We start from the raw sequence: 15,315 nt of genomic DNA on the forward strand, positions 1-15,315 counted from the left end.
ATAGTAACGATCATTCTCCCCCATAACTGGACAATGAGCGTTAATGAAAATCTGTATATTGAATTGTCATTCATTATAGGTCCACTGACAGTCCAAAATCAACACCTCTCAATGCTCCATAAGTGGTTGATGTTCTGTGACTTTGCACATCTACCTTACACCAGTTGAGTCTGTGATTCTATCCTCACGGTCTTAATGTTTTAAGTCTTAATTGTTCCTATTATGGTCTAGACTCTAGAGCTGCACTCACAATTTTGTTGGTTGTCTTTGAAAACAGTTGACACACTAAGCATCAGGCATATCTTCAACAGCTTAGTTGAAGTTCGATTTTAGTTACTTTTCCTACGTCAAATTACCGTACAGTTCCTAGTGTGAAGAATACATTACGCAGAATGGAAATTGCATTAAGCTTGGAAGAAATGTTGGAAGATTTCAGCTGTGAAGTTTACAGCGATGTTAAAGCAGCTCTTGTTTTATTCCATATGTTAAGAATAACATTTAATGCAAAGTGGAACTGCTTTACTCTGTAAATTTGCATCATTATCAATAAAGTAACAAAACAGTAATATTCCTCACAATCCATGTCCATATAAATCACCAAAGTTCCTGTTACAAGTAGCATAATACAAAGTAAAAAAGCTGGACGTAGTTAACGTAGCTGCATGCCAAGGAAGAAAATCAACAATGACTACATTCTCATTTGTGAGTTTGCACTGTATACTCCTTGTCTGTAGGAAGTTATTTTTCTAAATGCAATAGTCTGTGAAAACATATAACCCATAAATCAGAAAGGCGTGTGTCCTTTCTTCTGTGTGGTGTGAGAGCATGATGAGTTTAGCCGTGCAAACAAAGGTTGGTCAAGGACGTCATGCTGCAAATAGCTGTAGCATGGTTACTATCAAAGTATCAGCTCATCCATGGTAACACGTTGATTTTTTTAAACTGGTGGCATGTACCGGCTAGAAGTACAGAATTACACAATTATTCAATTGGGAGTGATACAGTTAAGTCCAGAGATATTTAGACAGTGACCAAATACACGTTATTTGGGCTCTGCATGTCGCTATTTTGGATTTACAATGAGATGCAGTTGAAGTGTAAACGTTAATGTTTAATTAAATGAGTTTTGCAAAAATATCCCGGCAAACGTTTAGGATTTAAGAAGAAAGAGATATGCAAAAACAGCGATCACCAAAGAAATTTTATATATGTATGCTAGGAATTTTATTACAACATAATGGACAACATATGAAGAAACAAATAGATTAAAACTTTAAAAAAGAAGGACCAAATATGGCCTACCTACTACCTACCAAAACCACACCCAAAATAACCTATGATATGGTTGTTAGTGAACCCAGAGATGGATAGTGGGGCATATATCAATAAGGAACATAACATGTCAACATGGACAAAAAGTGCAGTGGTGTTAGATAATGGAATCCATGAGCAAGTTTGATATCAGTAAAGCACAAATTACAATAGTGCTAGATAATGGCCTCCATAGACAAGTTTAAGCTTAATAAACCACAAGATAAAGAAAACACAAAATGCATAATAACATAGGAGAGATGAAAGTGCCGATGTGTCCCATATCTCATAAACACACTGTGTTGAACGCACAAGGTCCTCAAACCACACGTCCATGCAAAATATCGTAAAGATAGCAATAGTGCAAAAGGAAAAAGGTAAGATAAGTAATAGCTGGCAAGATAGCAAGTCAGAGAACAGCTATAAGCAATACTTAGCACTAAGCATGGTGAATGTCCCACGATGGATTGTACTCTGTGTGCATAGGGACAATCACCACGCTTAGTGCTTCAAAAGCTCCTCAAGAATAGAGAGTTTTATGAAGTAGTTTGTGATTGAAAACTCATGGTTCTTGAACGTTTGAAAAAAATATCAGTGTGGACTTAGCTTTTGATATACAAATACACAATCTGAAAAAGTAACATCTCAATATTGCACCACTTTATTTGGATATTAAGACAAACAGCCCAAAATATTGTTTTAAGCCAGCTGAGTAAAGGCCCCTTTACATTTAACGATGCACCAGAGATCCCAACCACGATACGACCCGGTCAGGATCGCTGGTGCATCGATAAATGGTCGCTAGTGAGTTGCCACACAGGCAGATCTCACAGCGATGCAGCAGCGATGCAGCGGTCGTTACTTAACTTTCACATGCAGCAATCCTGACGTCCTCTCGTCCGCGTCCACGCGTCGCTCGTCGGTGCCAGCAGGAAGCCCAGCAGGAAGCGCCCGATGAGAAATGGAGCTGCGCAATCTCGCGTGATCAGAGACAGACAGCGGGGGAGCCGGTAAGTATCACACATAGCGATATCGCTAGCAATATCGCTGCTGCGTCACCAAATCAGTGATGCTTTAGCGATATCGCTAGCGATATCGCTATGTGTAAAACCCCCTTAATTCAGAACTGGAAGTCTGAGCAGAGACAGGGGCATACATAGAAATCATGGAGCCCCATAGCAGAAGCTCTAATTGCTCTCCCACCTAAAAAAAATAATTACTTGGGTCACAGAAAAGCATATCTCATAACTTTGCTACCTCTACAAAGTAATTTTCTTCCTACTGAAGCACTAAATTCCCTTTTCATTGCACTCACAGTATGATGCCAACAAAAGTGCCCCACAAACACTATATGATACTCTCACAGTGAATTCCTCACCAGTAACCTCCACACGCACAGTATAATGACCCTACTATACTCCACCTTAACTCCCCAGGCAAAGTTACCCCCCAATACAGTATGATCCCCCAACTGTGTCCCCCACAGAGCCCTCCATTCAGTATAATGGACCCACACCTCTCCAAGAAATATAATCGCCCCCACACAGCCCAGAAGACAATATAATGTACCCCACACAAACCTTCTCACTGTATAATTGCTTGCATACAGTATACTGAACTCACCATAGCCCTCCATACAGTATACTGCACTCGCCATAGCCCTCCATACAGTATACCGCACTTCCCGTTGTCCTCCATACAGTATAATGCACTCCCCATAGCTCTCAATACAGTATACTGCACTCCCCATAATTCTCCATACAGTCTACTGCACTCCCCATAGTCCGCCATATAGCATAAGTTCCCCGCTGTCGTCCATACAGTATACTGCACTCCCCATAGTCCACCATATAGCATAAGCTCAGCGTTGTCATCCATACAGCATACTGCACTCCCCATAGTCTTCCATACAGTATTATGGCCACTACAATTTAAATAAATGACTAAATAAATATATATATATATATATATATATATATATATATATATATATATATATATATATATAGACACTGGTTGGGCCGTTTATATGGATACACCTAAATAAAATGGGAATGGTTGGTGATATCAACTTCCTGTTTGTGGCACATTAGTATATGGGAGGGGGAAAACTTTTCAAGATGGGTGGCGACCATGGTGGTCATTTTGAAGTCGGTCATTTTTGATTCAACTTTATTTTTTTCAATGGGAAGAGGGTCATGTGACACATCATACTTATTGAGAATTTCACAAGAAAATCAATGGTGTGCTTGGTTTTAACGTAACATTATTCTTTCATGAGTTATTTATAAAGTTTCTCTTTGTTTACAGCCATTGACATGTTGCAGTCGTTAACACGTGAGGTGCTGATAGAAAATGTGTTGATGTCTGTTAAACGCAGTACCCGGGTCATTGCAGCGGATTTCAATGCAAGACACCCTATGCAAGAAAACTGTAACCATTCCCATTTTATTTAGGTGTATCCATATAAATGGCCCACCCAAAAAAGTTTGCCTCATTACTGAAGATAATGTTCTGTGTAAACTGAGGGGCCTGTCTCAATTTTTGTTTTGCCCATTCCGCAAACTCAGGGCGCCGATCTGGGTCACCAACCATTCCCATTTTATTTAGGTGTATCCATATAAATGGCCCACTATATATATATGTATATATATATCTACAGTACAGACCAAAAGTTTAGACACACCATCTCATTCAAAGAGTTTTCTTTATTTTCATGACTATGAAAATTGTAGATTCACTCTGAAGGCATCAAAACTATGAATTAACACATGTGGAATTATATAATTAACAAAAAAGTGTGAAACAACTGAAAATACATCTTATATTCTAGCTTCTTCAAAGTAGCCACCTTTTGCTTTGATTACTGCTTTGCACACTCTTGGCACTCTCTTGATGAGCTTCAAGAGGTAGGCACCGGAAATGGTTTTCACTTCACAGGTGTGCCCTGTCAGGTTTAATAAGTGGGATTTCTTGCCTTATAAATGGGGTTGGGACCATCAGTTGTGTTGTGCAGAAGTCTGGTGGATACACAGCTGATAGTCCTACTGAATAGACTGTTAGGATTTGTATTATGGCAAGAAAAAAGCAGCTAAAGTAAAGAAAAACAAGTGGCCATCATTACTTTAAGAAATGAAGGTCAGTCAGTCCGAAAAATTGGGAAAACTTTGAAAGTGCCCCCAAGTGCAGTGGCAAAAACCATCAAGCGCTACAAAGAAAGTGGCCCAGGAAAGGAAGACCAAGAGTCACCTTTGCTGCGGAGGATAAGTTCATCCGAGTCACCAGCCTCAGAAATCGCAGGTTAACAGCAGCTCAGATTAAAGACCAGGTCAATGCCACACAGAGTTCTAGCAGCAGACACATCTCTGCAACAACTGTTAAGAGGAGACTTTGTGCAGCAGGCCTTCATGGTAAAATAGCTGCTAGGAAACCACTGCTATGCATAGGCAACAAGCAGAAGAGACTTGTTTGGGCTAAAGAACACATGGAATGGACCTTAGACCAGTGGAAATCTGTGCTTTGGTCTGATAAGTCCAAATTTGAGATCTTTGGTTCCAACCACCGTGTCTTTGTGCGACGCAGAAAAGGTGAACCGATGGACTCTACATGCCTGGTTCCCACCGTGAAGCATGGAGGAGGAGGAGGTATGATGGTGTGGGGGTGCTTTGCTGGTGACTCTGTTGGGGATTTATTCAAAATTGAAGGCATACTGAATCAGCATGACTACCACAGCATCTTGCAGCGGCATGCTATTCCATCCGGTTTGCGTTTAGTTGGACCATCATTTCTTTTTCAACAGGACAATGACCCCAAACACACCTCCAGGCTGTGTAAGGGCTATTTGACCAAGAAGGAGAGTGATGAGGTGCTACGCCAAATGACCTGACCTCCACAGTCACCAGACCTGAACCCAATCGAGATGGTTTGGGGTGAGCTGGACCGCAGAGTGAAGACAAAAGGGCCAACAAGTGCTAAGCATTTCTGGGAACTCCTTCAAGACTGTTGGAAGACCATTTCCAGTGCCTACCTCTTGAAGCTCATCAAGAGAATGCAAGAGTGTGCAAAGTAGTAATCAATGCAAAAGGTGGCTACTTTGAAGAACCTAGAATATAAGACATATTTTCAGTTGTTTCACACTTTTTTGTTAATTTTATAATTCCACATGTGTCAATTCATAGTTTTGATGCCTTCAGAGTGAATCTACAATTTTCATAGTCATGAAAATAAAGAAAATTCTTTGAATGAGAAGGTGTGTCCAAACGTTTGGTCTGTACTGTATATATATATATACAGTATATATATAATATATATATATATATATATATATATATATACATATACACTGCTCAAAAAAATAAAGGGAACACTGAGATGTGGTCTGTAGTCCCCACCTGCAGAACCACTCATTTATTGAGGGTGTCTTGATAATTGCCAATAATTTCCATCTGTTGTCTATTCCTTTTGCACAACAGCCTGTGAAATTGATTGTCAATCAGTGCTGCTTCCTAAGTGGACAGTTTGATTTCACAGAAATTTGACTTACCTGGAGTTATATTCTGTTGTTCAAGTGTTCCCTTTATATATGCAATACTCACCTCTCAAACTTGTTCACCCACTTCTCTGGTCTCTGCAGTGAGGGTTCTGAAGCGCCACATACCTAAGTGCATCGAGCGCAATGTGTTGACATCATCTTGACCGCTCAGATGTCAGACACTGGGGCAGAATGATGGAGGTGGAAAAACCACAAAAAGAGGACTAAAAATCCTCCAAAAATTGAAGAATAAAATACTGTTTTTCCTTTGTGCTGTATTAATTCTAGAACGATAGAGGTGGAAGCATCAGCTAACGCTCCCTCCTCCAGCATTGATTTCAACTGTATTGGCATCCAGTTGAACGTGTGATGACGGGTGGGCGCTGGCACCCGGCCCCTATGATGGTACACCACTGAACAGAACTATGCTGTGATTTTCATACCTTGGTGCCATTTTTTTTCTTTTTGCAAAAGATAATTTTGAAGAAAACAAAAACAAACCACTCCTTCTTGTCTTTGCTTACATGCAGCCAGAACATAACGGCTGCTGCCACATCAGTGTCATGCCATATTACTGTAAACATGGCTTCCATTGCTGAGCGGTGATGCCAATAATATAATACATGACCACTGATTGATTGGCTAGAGTTGTCATGTCAAGGCTATTTTAAATGGTGTTTTTAAGTTTGAAACTTATCTCCCACTCAAATGATAAGACATAACTTTCCGATCGCTGGGGGTCCAATTGCTGTGGTCCCCACCGATACTGAGGACTCTAAAGAGCTCTAAATTCAAATGGATGAAAGAATAGCCAGAATGGCAAAGGCTCAGCCAATGATCAGCTCCAGGATGATCAAAGACAGTCTCAAGTCTCAAGTTACTTGTGAGTACTGTGACAGAAGATGCTTTTGTGAAGCTAATCTCTTAGCAAGACTCCACTGCAAAGTGCCACTGTTAAAAAAAAACAAACACATGTACTGAAGCGGATACAGCGAACACATCAACTGGTCTAAAAGAGAAATGGAGAAACATTTTGTGGACTGATGACAGTAAAATTGTTCTTTTTGGGTCCAAGGGCCCCAGACAGTTCATGAGTCAACCCCAAACTCTGAATTCAGCCACAGTACACTCTGAAGACAGTGAAGCATGGTGGTGCAAGCATCATGATATGGGCAAGGTTCTCTCACTATGGTGCTGGACCTATTTACCTCATACCAGGGATCATGGACCAGTTTGCATATATTAAAATACTTGAAGAGCTTGAAGAGGTCATGTTGCCTTACGCTGAAACAAAATTGATATTATGGATCGGACAGCCCAATCCCCAGACCTTAATCCGAAAGAACACTCAAACATATTTTTCGAGCACGCCGAAGTCACTGGGTTAGCACCCAATCATGCTCAGAAAAGACCTTATCCCAGAAAGTCCTCTCATCACTATTTGGTTATCACATCTGCTGGAGTTTTTACATTAGTTTTTCAAATATTAGGTAGGCCTAATTAAAAATACCAATTTTGTATATTACCTCCCTTTTTTAATTTTGTCTTCTCCTTTTGTAATTGAATATGTTCCATGTAAAACTAAATGTAAAAATCCTGAAACCAAATGAGCAGTTTTCAGCGGTACCACTGAGGATACAAATAGTCATCACCAGTAAGGTTCACATATAAAACCTACTGGTGACAAAAGAAAGTCCCATAGTGTTTGCTCTCAGTGTCTGGGCCTGTCTGTAGTAGAACGCTGCATTCATTTAGGTACATGGCACGGGATCAAAAGCATTAGTGTTAAGTCTCACGTACTTCAAATAGACTCGCATGTCTTTAAAGTCTAGAAGAGGCAGAACTGGATAGGCCTGTCCCGAGAGGCGCAGTTCTGCGCTAGCAACTCGCTGAAAAGGTTCTGTTTGGTAATTTGATTCCGTTATTACTTGTTTCTTCTTTTCTTCTGGAAAATGCCATCACTCCACTTATTATTGTGCTATCCGCTGAATATTTCCAAATAGCAAACACCAAGCTTAGGTTTACAAGATGGCAAGACAAACTAGATGATTAAGATAATAATAGGATGATAAAATGTCAGCAGACTCTCCAATTACTGGCCAATTACTAATGCACCCCATGTTTATTTAGTTATTATAGAGACATGACTTTAAAGTATATACACAAACAACAGAACAAACTGCACAAAACACATTAGCTTTATTCCAATGACAAAGGAGGGATTTACAATGAAATAATATTGGTGTCCAAACACAAATCACATGAGCAATCTCGAAGCTGTCTCTCATTAACAAGAGCTCCCCATCTAGTGTAAGTGTATCCTATGGTATCAGGCAGATGCCACTATATTTCCCAATTCACAGAATATTGCTACCATCTCAAACATTTAGCATTGTTATTTGCAATTGGAAATGCACAGAATGATCAATAACCAAAGCATGTTTGATTTTTTTCATGAAAATTAATTTATAAACATTATTATTATTATTATTTTGTACTATCTAATTATATGTCTCCAACATTCTGTACTAGTGCAACTGAATATACAAACAAAATAACTGCAAGGTCATGCTGGAAACCTCCATTTAATCGTCCCAACAATTTCAGGGGCCGGTCGTTGCTAGGAATTAAAGGGCTTGGCCAATTTCTCTTGTTAGTTTAGCTTTCGCACACAATCTGCGCACGTGACAAAACCAGCCAATCAGGATCCTCTAAAAATGGTTTTTCTATTGGAGGAGGCTGATGGACCGGTCTGGTCACATGTTTATCCATCAACAGCCATTTAGTCAGTTTGCATGGACAGCTGGCCTAACTAAAGGAAGACTAGCTTTAAAAAAGTTTTAGGCAAGATTAGAGAAAATTACTTTTTTATCACGAATACCAGACACATGGAGTGCGGTGCTATTTTATCCAAATCCTGGCTAGAAGAACAGACATCCCAATCTAGACACAGATCCTAGATATGTCCTGTATTTCCTTTTTTTCAAGAGAAATGTGATTTGAACCAAGCAGAAGGAAGGAGAAACTTTCACAACAAAATCCCATTGATGTAAAAATAAAAGTGTAATGGAAAAGTCCCCTTATATTTGAGCAAGTCTTTCAAAAGCATGTCATTTACTACAGTGCTGGAAAATAGTGCGGCGTCCAACGCTGTTTTATAGGTGCATGGGCTCTATTGGGCGCTGTGATGGCCGACATGCGACACTCTTTAATTTCATTGGCTCCTTTGCCTGAGCCGAGCAGTAGAACTGGTAAACCCAGTATCTCTATGTAGAAAATCTGTAATTAAGAAATCAGCCAACCGAAATAGATAGCGGCTAGGTAAATAATGTGCAGTAATGTCCTCCTGATGTCTAGATTTAGTTCTATTAGTCTTTGTACATTGCACAATAGCCAGTACCAGGATTTGGGTCACAAAGAACATAAATGTGTCTGTTTATATTTGACCTACCCCCACACACTCAGACAACCACACACCAAGGCTACTCTACAGTAGAACATTGTCATATTGGACAGATTAGTTTATCTATTTATTAGAACTAGCTTTCTGCCCAAATCCAAATTTGATTATATACATAATAAAATATAATTCATATTATCTATGAGTTGCATATATGTCTGTAAACGCCTGTAAACAAAAGCAAATACAGGTTAAAAAAGTAAAAGATGGTTAAGTTCCTACAATAAGTTATGGGTGCATTTTTGACGCAAAGTAACGCAGCGTCTTAGGGCCCTTTTACATTGCGTTCTTCCCCACATTCAGTGGTCCTGTCGGGGGCTTACGTCTGAATCTCCAACAAAACGAGAATTGGGCATATGTACCGTTGGGGTCATTGATTATAAGGTCACCGTGTGCTATGTCATGTGTTATGATTGAGTCACCGTAGGAGGCAAAAACAGAAATGCTAGCTAAGTCCAGAAAACCAGAGAAGTTGGCAACTATCAGATTGCAGACCCCTGAACCTATAAACACAACTAGCAGTAGCCGTGGGGGGTTCCTACGATGACCTAGACCCCTCGATCACAGCCGGAGAGATACATAGGCCTAAAGAAGGAAAGGGGAAATCTAACTGCCCCAGAGCAGACCCCAAAGCAATAGGCAGCCCCCCACATATAATGATGGTGAAGCAAGATGAAAACACTTACACAGACAGAAAGACAGACTGAGCAAAGAAGGGGCCCAAAAACTACCTAGATAGGAACGGATAGGAAGGCTGCTGTCTGCAATCTGCCAAAACCCTATCAGAGACAAAAGCCAACAAGCTGATATAAAAATGGCCCTGAAGCAACTAAGCTTCAAAAACTAAATCAGCACTTAGGTACTTTCAGGAGACAGAGCTAACGGAACACTGCACACTCCAGCAGGGAGTGGCAGAATCCAAAAAGCAAGAAAAACAAAAACAAATCTTAAATGCAAAAAGGCAAAACAGAAAACTTAGCTTTAGGAGAGCAGGAATCAGACTGGTGTCCAAGAGTCCACAGAGAAATCACCCGCAGGGCAGAAAGGGCGTAGGCTGCCTTAAATCCAGTCAGTGACTCCACTCAGCCAATCGTCTTCATTAGTACCAGGTGCCTGATAATCAGGCTCACTACCTTCCTTCACTAGAATAGGGAGTTCACCAGGCCTCAGTGACGGAGGGGAAAATGAACTCACAACAGTCATGCATCATTTTCTACCTTTTACGCTTATAGGAGGTGGACATCCAGCTGCAGTCTACTATGTTTGGTTGTCCGCCTCAAGTAGGCATATACACTCGAAAATGAGGCTCAGCAGAGCAAATGGTGGCTCTGTCAGCACCATTATAATCAATTGCCTCATGGGCGCACAATGCATATGACCAAATCCCATTTTGCAGAGGATTTGAACATAACCCCCGACATGACCAATGAACATGGAAAAGAACAATGAAAGGGGCATTACAGTTCCAGCAAAGTGGATGAGATGTATAGAAATTTCATACCACAGCCACAGTGCTATATTTTTTTTTTACTCAGCATAAACTGACCTGTGGTGCATATTTGAAATTCACAAAATGTTAATTTCCCTTGCAGGTACACTGAAATTTATGTGCAGATTTCTCCAAAAGACTTGCCATAGATGCAGAAAATCCGCATATAAAAATCACGTGTGTTTTTAGTGCATTTCCATGCATGAAACATGCATATCATACACACATGACTGTATCATTAAAGTTTTAGCATAGCCAAATACCAGGAAGTATCAAAAACAAAGCAGATTTATTTAAAACATAACATACCAAAAAATGACAAAAACCGCAGCATCAAAAATGTGATAAAAATGCATGTAAAAAAACGCACTCAAAAGCTAAATAAAAAGGCCATAAGTAACTCAATTTCTCTAATAATTGCAGAAAATCTTCATAATCAAAAACTCATTATGTGAATTTAGCCTAATGCCACAAAGTGCTGGATAGAACGCAAAGCTTTCACATATAGTTTTGTAAAATATAATATAATACGCAAGGTTCAGCACGCCAGCGGTTAAAGACGTATTCCATTCAGTGCTCAGCCGATACATGAAGTTAAAAGAGATTACAATTTGTTAAGATGGAGTTTTGGGTATCTTAGGAGATACTTTAGGGGAACGTCTTGGTGACAATGGAGATCTGCTAGAAGGACTCTTCTTCTCAGGCTCTATATTAGTTGCAGTTTGTGAAGGACTTTGCAGCCTATTTGGTGTTCCCGGCACTGCAGTATTCGTCACATCTTCTGCTTTAGCTCCACCACTCGGTGTTTTCACCTTTTTATTTGGTGTTCCATTTGTTAGAACGGGTAAGGATGTTTGCTCCGCAGGATTTACTGGCAATTGCTGTGGGACTGGCACAGGGACTACTGGCTGGTTTGGGTCTTTCCATCTTCTGGCCCCAGACTTTGAATTGTACTCATAGACACTTCCTGTAACTACAAGCATGAACCACAGACATGAGTGACAATGTTATAGTAGATGTGAGGAATGAGAATTATAGCTTTTGTTTCCGTGCATTAAATTACTTATAATTTCAAAAATACAGTAAAGAGAAAAACACAAAAACATATAGCTTAGCTGTAGTTATTCTTTATACAAATTAAATCACACATCTCCTTTTCTGGGCGTTCTTCTAGTCCCAGTCGCTAGTGGTGGCTGGAAGCAGGAGAAATCCCTAATCCCAGGGTCACCTACTCATGCTTTCGTCTTTTCACCTACCACCTACAGAATCACCTTTTGTGTCATTATCATTACCTCTTTTGATACACTTCCTATCCCTTTAAATATTAGCATTAAAATTATAGTCTAAGGCTACTTTCACACTTGCGTCGGTACGGGCCCGTCGCAATGCGTCGGGCCGACGTACCGACGCACGTTGTGAAAGATTTGCACAACTGGGGCAGCGGATGCAGTTTTTCAACGCATCCGCTGGCCCATTGTAATGTCCAGGGAGGAGGGGGCGGAGTTTCGGCCGCGTATGTGCGGTCAAAAATGGCGGACACGACACACAAAAAAAGTTACATGTAACTTTTTTTGTGCGTCGCGGCCGCCAAAACACGACGCATCCGTCGCACGATGGATGCATGGATGCGACGTGTGGCCATACGTCGCAATGCGTCGCTAATGCAAGTCTATGGAGAAAAAACGCATCCTGCGGGCAACTTTGCAGGATGCGTTTTTTCTCCAAAATGGCGCATTGCAACGTACGTCACACGACGCTAGTGTGAAAGTAGCCTTAGAGTACTATGCAAAAGTTCTTAGGCAGGTGTGGAAAAATGCATCAAAGTAAGAATAGTTTAAAAAATAGAGTCTGAGACAGAAGGAATTGCACAAGCTTACATCCACGATCTGTGTCAAGCTCTCCAAGATGATTGGAATAACCTCACGGCCGAGACCCATCAAAAACTGTGTGCAGGTATATCTAAAAGAACCAGTGCTTTGATGCTGTTTTGAAATATTGATTTGATTTAGTTGTTCATTCACTTTGCATTTTTTTAATTAAAAGAAATAAACTAGGATCCAAGGGGTAACGTTTCTCCTTGCGGAGAATGACAAGTCAAGCCTGACATGCCAAGGTGAGGAGACTTTTCAGCCTTGCAATGCTCCTCTGGCAAATATGCACATTGTCTCTTCAGTGAGGACGAGTATTAAAACTCTAGTGCCACCTATAAAAAGTAGCAATCGTAAAAGTCAATATTGACCCTCTCACGAGCCTTGTTACATGCCTTAGGTTAAAAGCCCAAACCACAATCTCAATTTTCAAATTGAGATTTTGGCTTTGGTTTTTATCCTAATTCATATGACAACGCTCTTTAGAGGGTCGATATTTACTTTTAGGATTGCTACTTCCAATAGGTGACAGTACAGTTCTAGTCATTTCCTCGCTGAAGAGGCAATTTAGAAATAAACTATTAACACTTTTATTTTTGTAAACATTCTTGCTTTGCATCACTTTTTACACACGTGCCAAGAAATTTTGCACAGTGCTGTATATTTACAAACTTCTATAGGTCCATGATGTCCAGTAAGTATTTTAGACTCACTACACCTATTGTCTCTAAAACACACACCTATCGCATGACAATAAATTAAAGAGACTGTCTTTGGAAAACAGATGTCTCCCATCAGATGAATGCTGCAAGTCTGGTTTCTTTAATCCCTAGTGATAAGCTACTGCTGTCTGCCCCAACATCCCTGCAGAGCCTAGTGATTGCCTGCAGTGGTCATATGCTATTGTTGTGACATCAATGCTACATCCTATCAACAAAGACTGTGGATAGCAGCAGACAATTGGCATGGAGCAGTGGTAGGTGAATAAAGCACAGTTCGTTATTTTTACACTGGGTAATCCAATAACAATAAAAAGGTAATCTTTGAAAAACCCCTTAAGATCACCTAATATATTTGTCTCTACCATTATTAAAACACTAACACATGCACTTTTAATTTCTCACTATGACTACTGCACCACATCTCTAATTAGGCCATGTGCACACGTTGCAGATTCTGCTGCGGATCCGCAGCGTTTCAGGCTCTGCGGGTCCGCAGCAGATTTAGCTGCGTTGTACAGTACCATTGTTTTCAATGGTAATCTGAAAAAAGCTGTGCACATGCTGCGGATTTTTCCGTGCAGATTTTCTGCGGGTTACAATCCGCAGCATGTCAATTCTTTGTGCGGAATCCGCAGCGGTTTCACACCTTCTCCATTGTAGAGGTGTGAAACCGTAGGCTAATCCGCAGGTAAGCCGAAGGTCTTTTGACCTGAGAATTTACCTGCAGATTTTTCCAAATCCGAGCGGAAAAATCCGCAGGACCTAAAACTACGTGTGCACATAGCCTTACCGGTTCCATTATAAAAGCTGCACCAGATGAAGGATCCATGTAACACTAAAGTTTACCAAACATAATAAGGTCAAAGATACAGTAGTGTCAGGGACATACAGGTAATCGTTTTCTAAAGGTATATTTTTGTGAAACAGGGTCTCTCATGTCTTTGGGCTATATCTCGTATGGCAGTTCAGCTACATTCAATTAAGTATGACTTAGCTGCAGTACCATACAGAACCTGTGTACTACAGAGGCGCTGTTTCAGGAAAAATTATGGGGATAATGTGTCTTGGTCATACAGAATACTGCACACCATGGGGCTCTGATCTTTCTAAAACAATATACTGAAACACCAGTGGGAAAAAAACAACTGTGAACATTTTATTTATATCTTACTTGGATCTACAGCTTCTCCATCAAAGACAGTGTTCAACTTGGTCATTTCCTGTAAAAAAAAAAATACAATGGCTGCTGTAATGGTAATGATTCTCTCCCCCAAAGGCCCATTCCGAGTCATTTACTGCAGTGGTTAAAGTAGAATGTTGTCTATTCCTGTGGTACAGTCTATCCTCCGTTGTATTATTGTATTTTAATTGTGGGGAATAAATTCTACTTTTCCTATCGCAGCTAATAAAGCAGTTTTACAATGTCCTCCTTTATTACATGCTACACAATAGTGTTGCGTTTTGTCATTTATACCAGGCATTTGAAACCATTAACTATCTGCCATTCAGTGGTGTTGCTACAAAGCCATTGTGAGAAAATAAATGAATACATTTTTGGTAACTCATTAATAGAAGTGTGTTGCAATTAAAACACTCCCCCACCCCCAAACATAAGCCACTATAGATCTAATTATTTAAGAGCCATTTCTGGTATTGGGTTTGGCTCAAAATGATAGAATTGGGTAAAAATGTGTCAGAGACATATTACCATAACTCCATATTTTCACTGTGTTGACCAAATCCCAGAAAAATGTATACATCGATAAAATACCCTATTATTTAATGTTAAGTATATAATCTTATTTTAAATATTTATATAAAATTATCATTGAACTTACCCAAACAACATCCTGCTTAACCTTCTTTTCTATAAAAAATAAATAAAATAAATTATTTGCTGTTAGTGATTACATCAAACTACTGTAAAGTTTCTG

At 40.0% G+C, this 15,315-nt stretch overlaps 1 protein-coding gene across 5 annotated transcripts in view; it reads right to left on the reverse strand.

Moving 5' to 3' along the window:
- Positions 1-11,061: 11,061 nt before the first annotated feature.
- CDHR3 (cadherin related family member 3) overlaps positions 11,062-15,315 on the reverse strand; it is a 119,468-nt gene continuing 115,214 nt past the window's right edge. For all 5 annotated transcript variants that reach the window (XM_073573592.1, XM_073573588.1, XM_073573589.1 and 2 more), the window contains 3 exons: positions 15,220-15,248; positions 14,553-14,601; positions 11,062-11,764 (listed from right to left, as the gene is read on the reverse strand). In XM_073573592.1, coding sequence (XP_073429693.1) covers positions 11,406-11,764; positions 14,553-14,601; positions 15,220-15,248 — 437 coding nt within the window. In that variant the 3' untranslated portion in view covers positions 11,062-11,405. The remainder of the gene's footprint in view (positions 11,765-14,552; positions 14,602-15,219; positions 15,249-15,315) is intronic.

The sequence above is a fragment of the Dendrobates tinctorius genome, unplaced genomic scaffold, assembly GCF_039654945.1.
Source record: "Dendrobates tinctorius isolate UK_male_01 unplaced genomic scaffold, ASM3965494v1 ptg000035l, whole genome shotgun sequence".
In the NCBI taxonomy this organism is placed as follows: domain Eukaryota; kingdom Metazoa; phylum Chordata; class Amphibia; order Anura; family Dendrobatidae; genus Dendrobates; species Dendrobates tinctorius.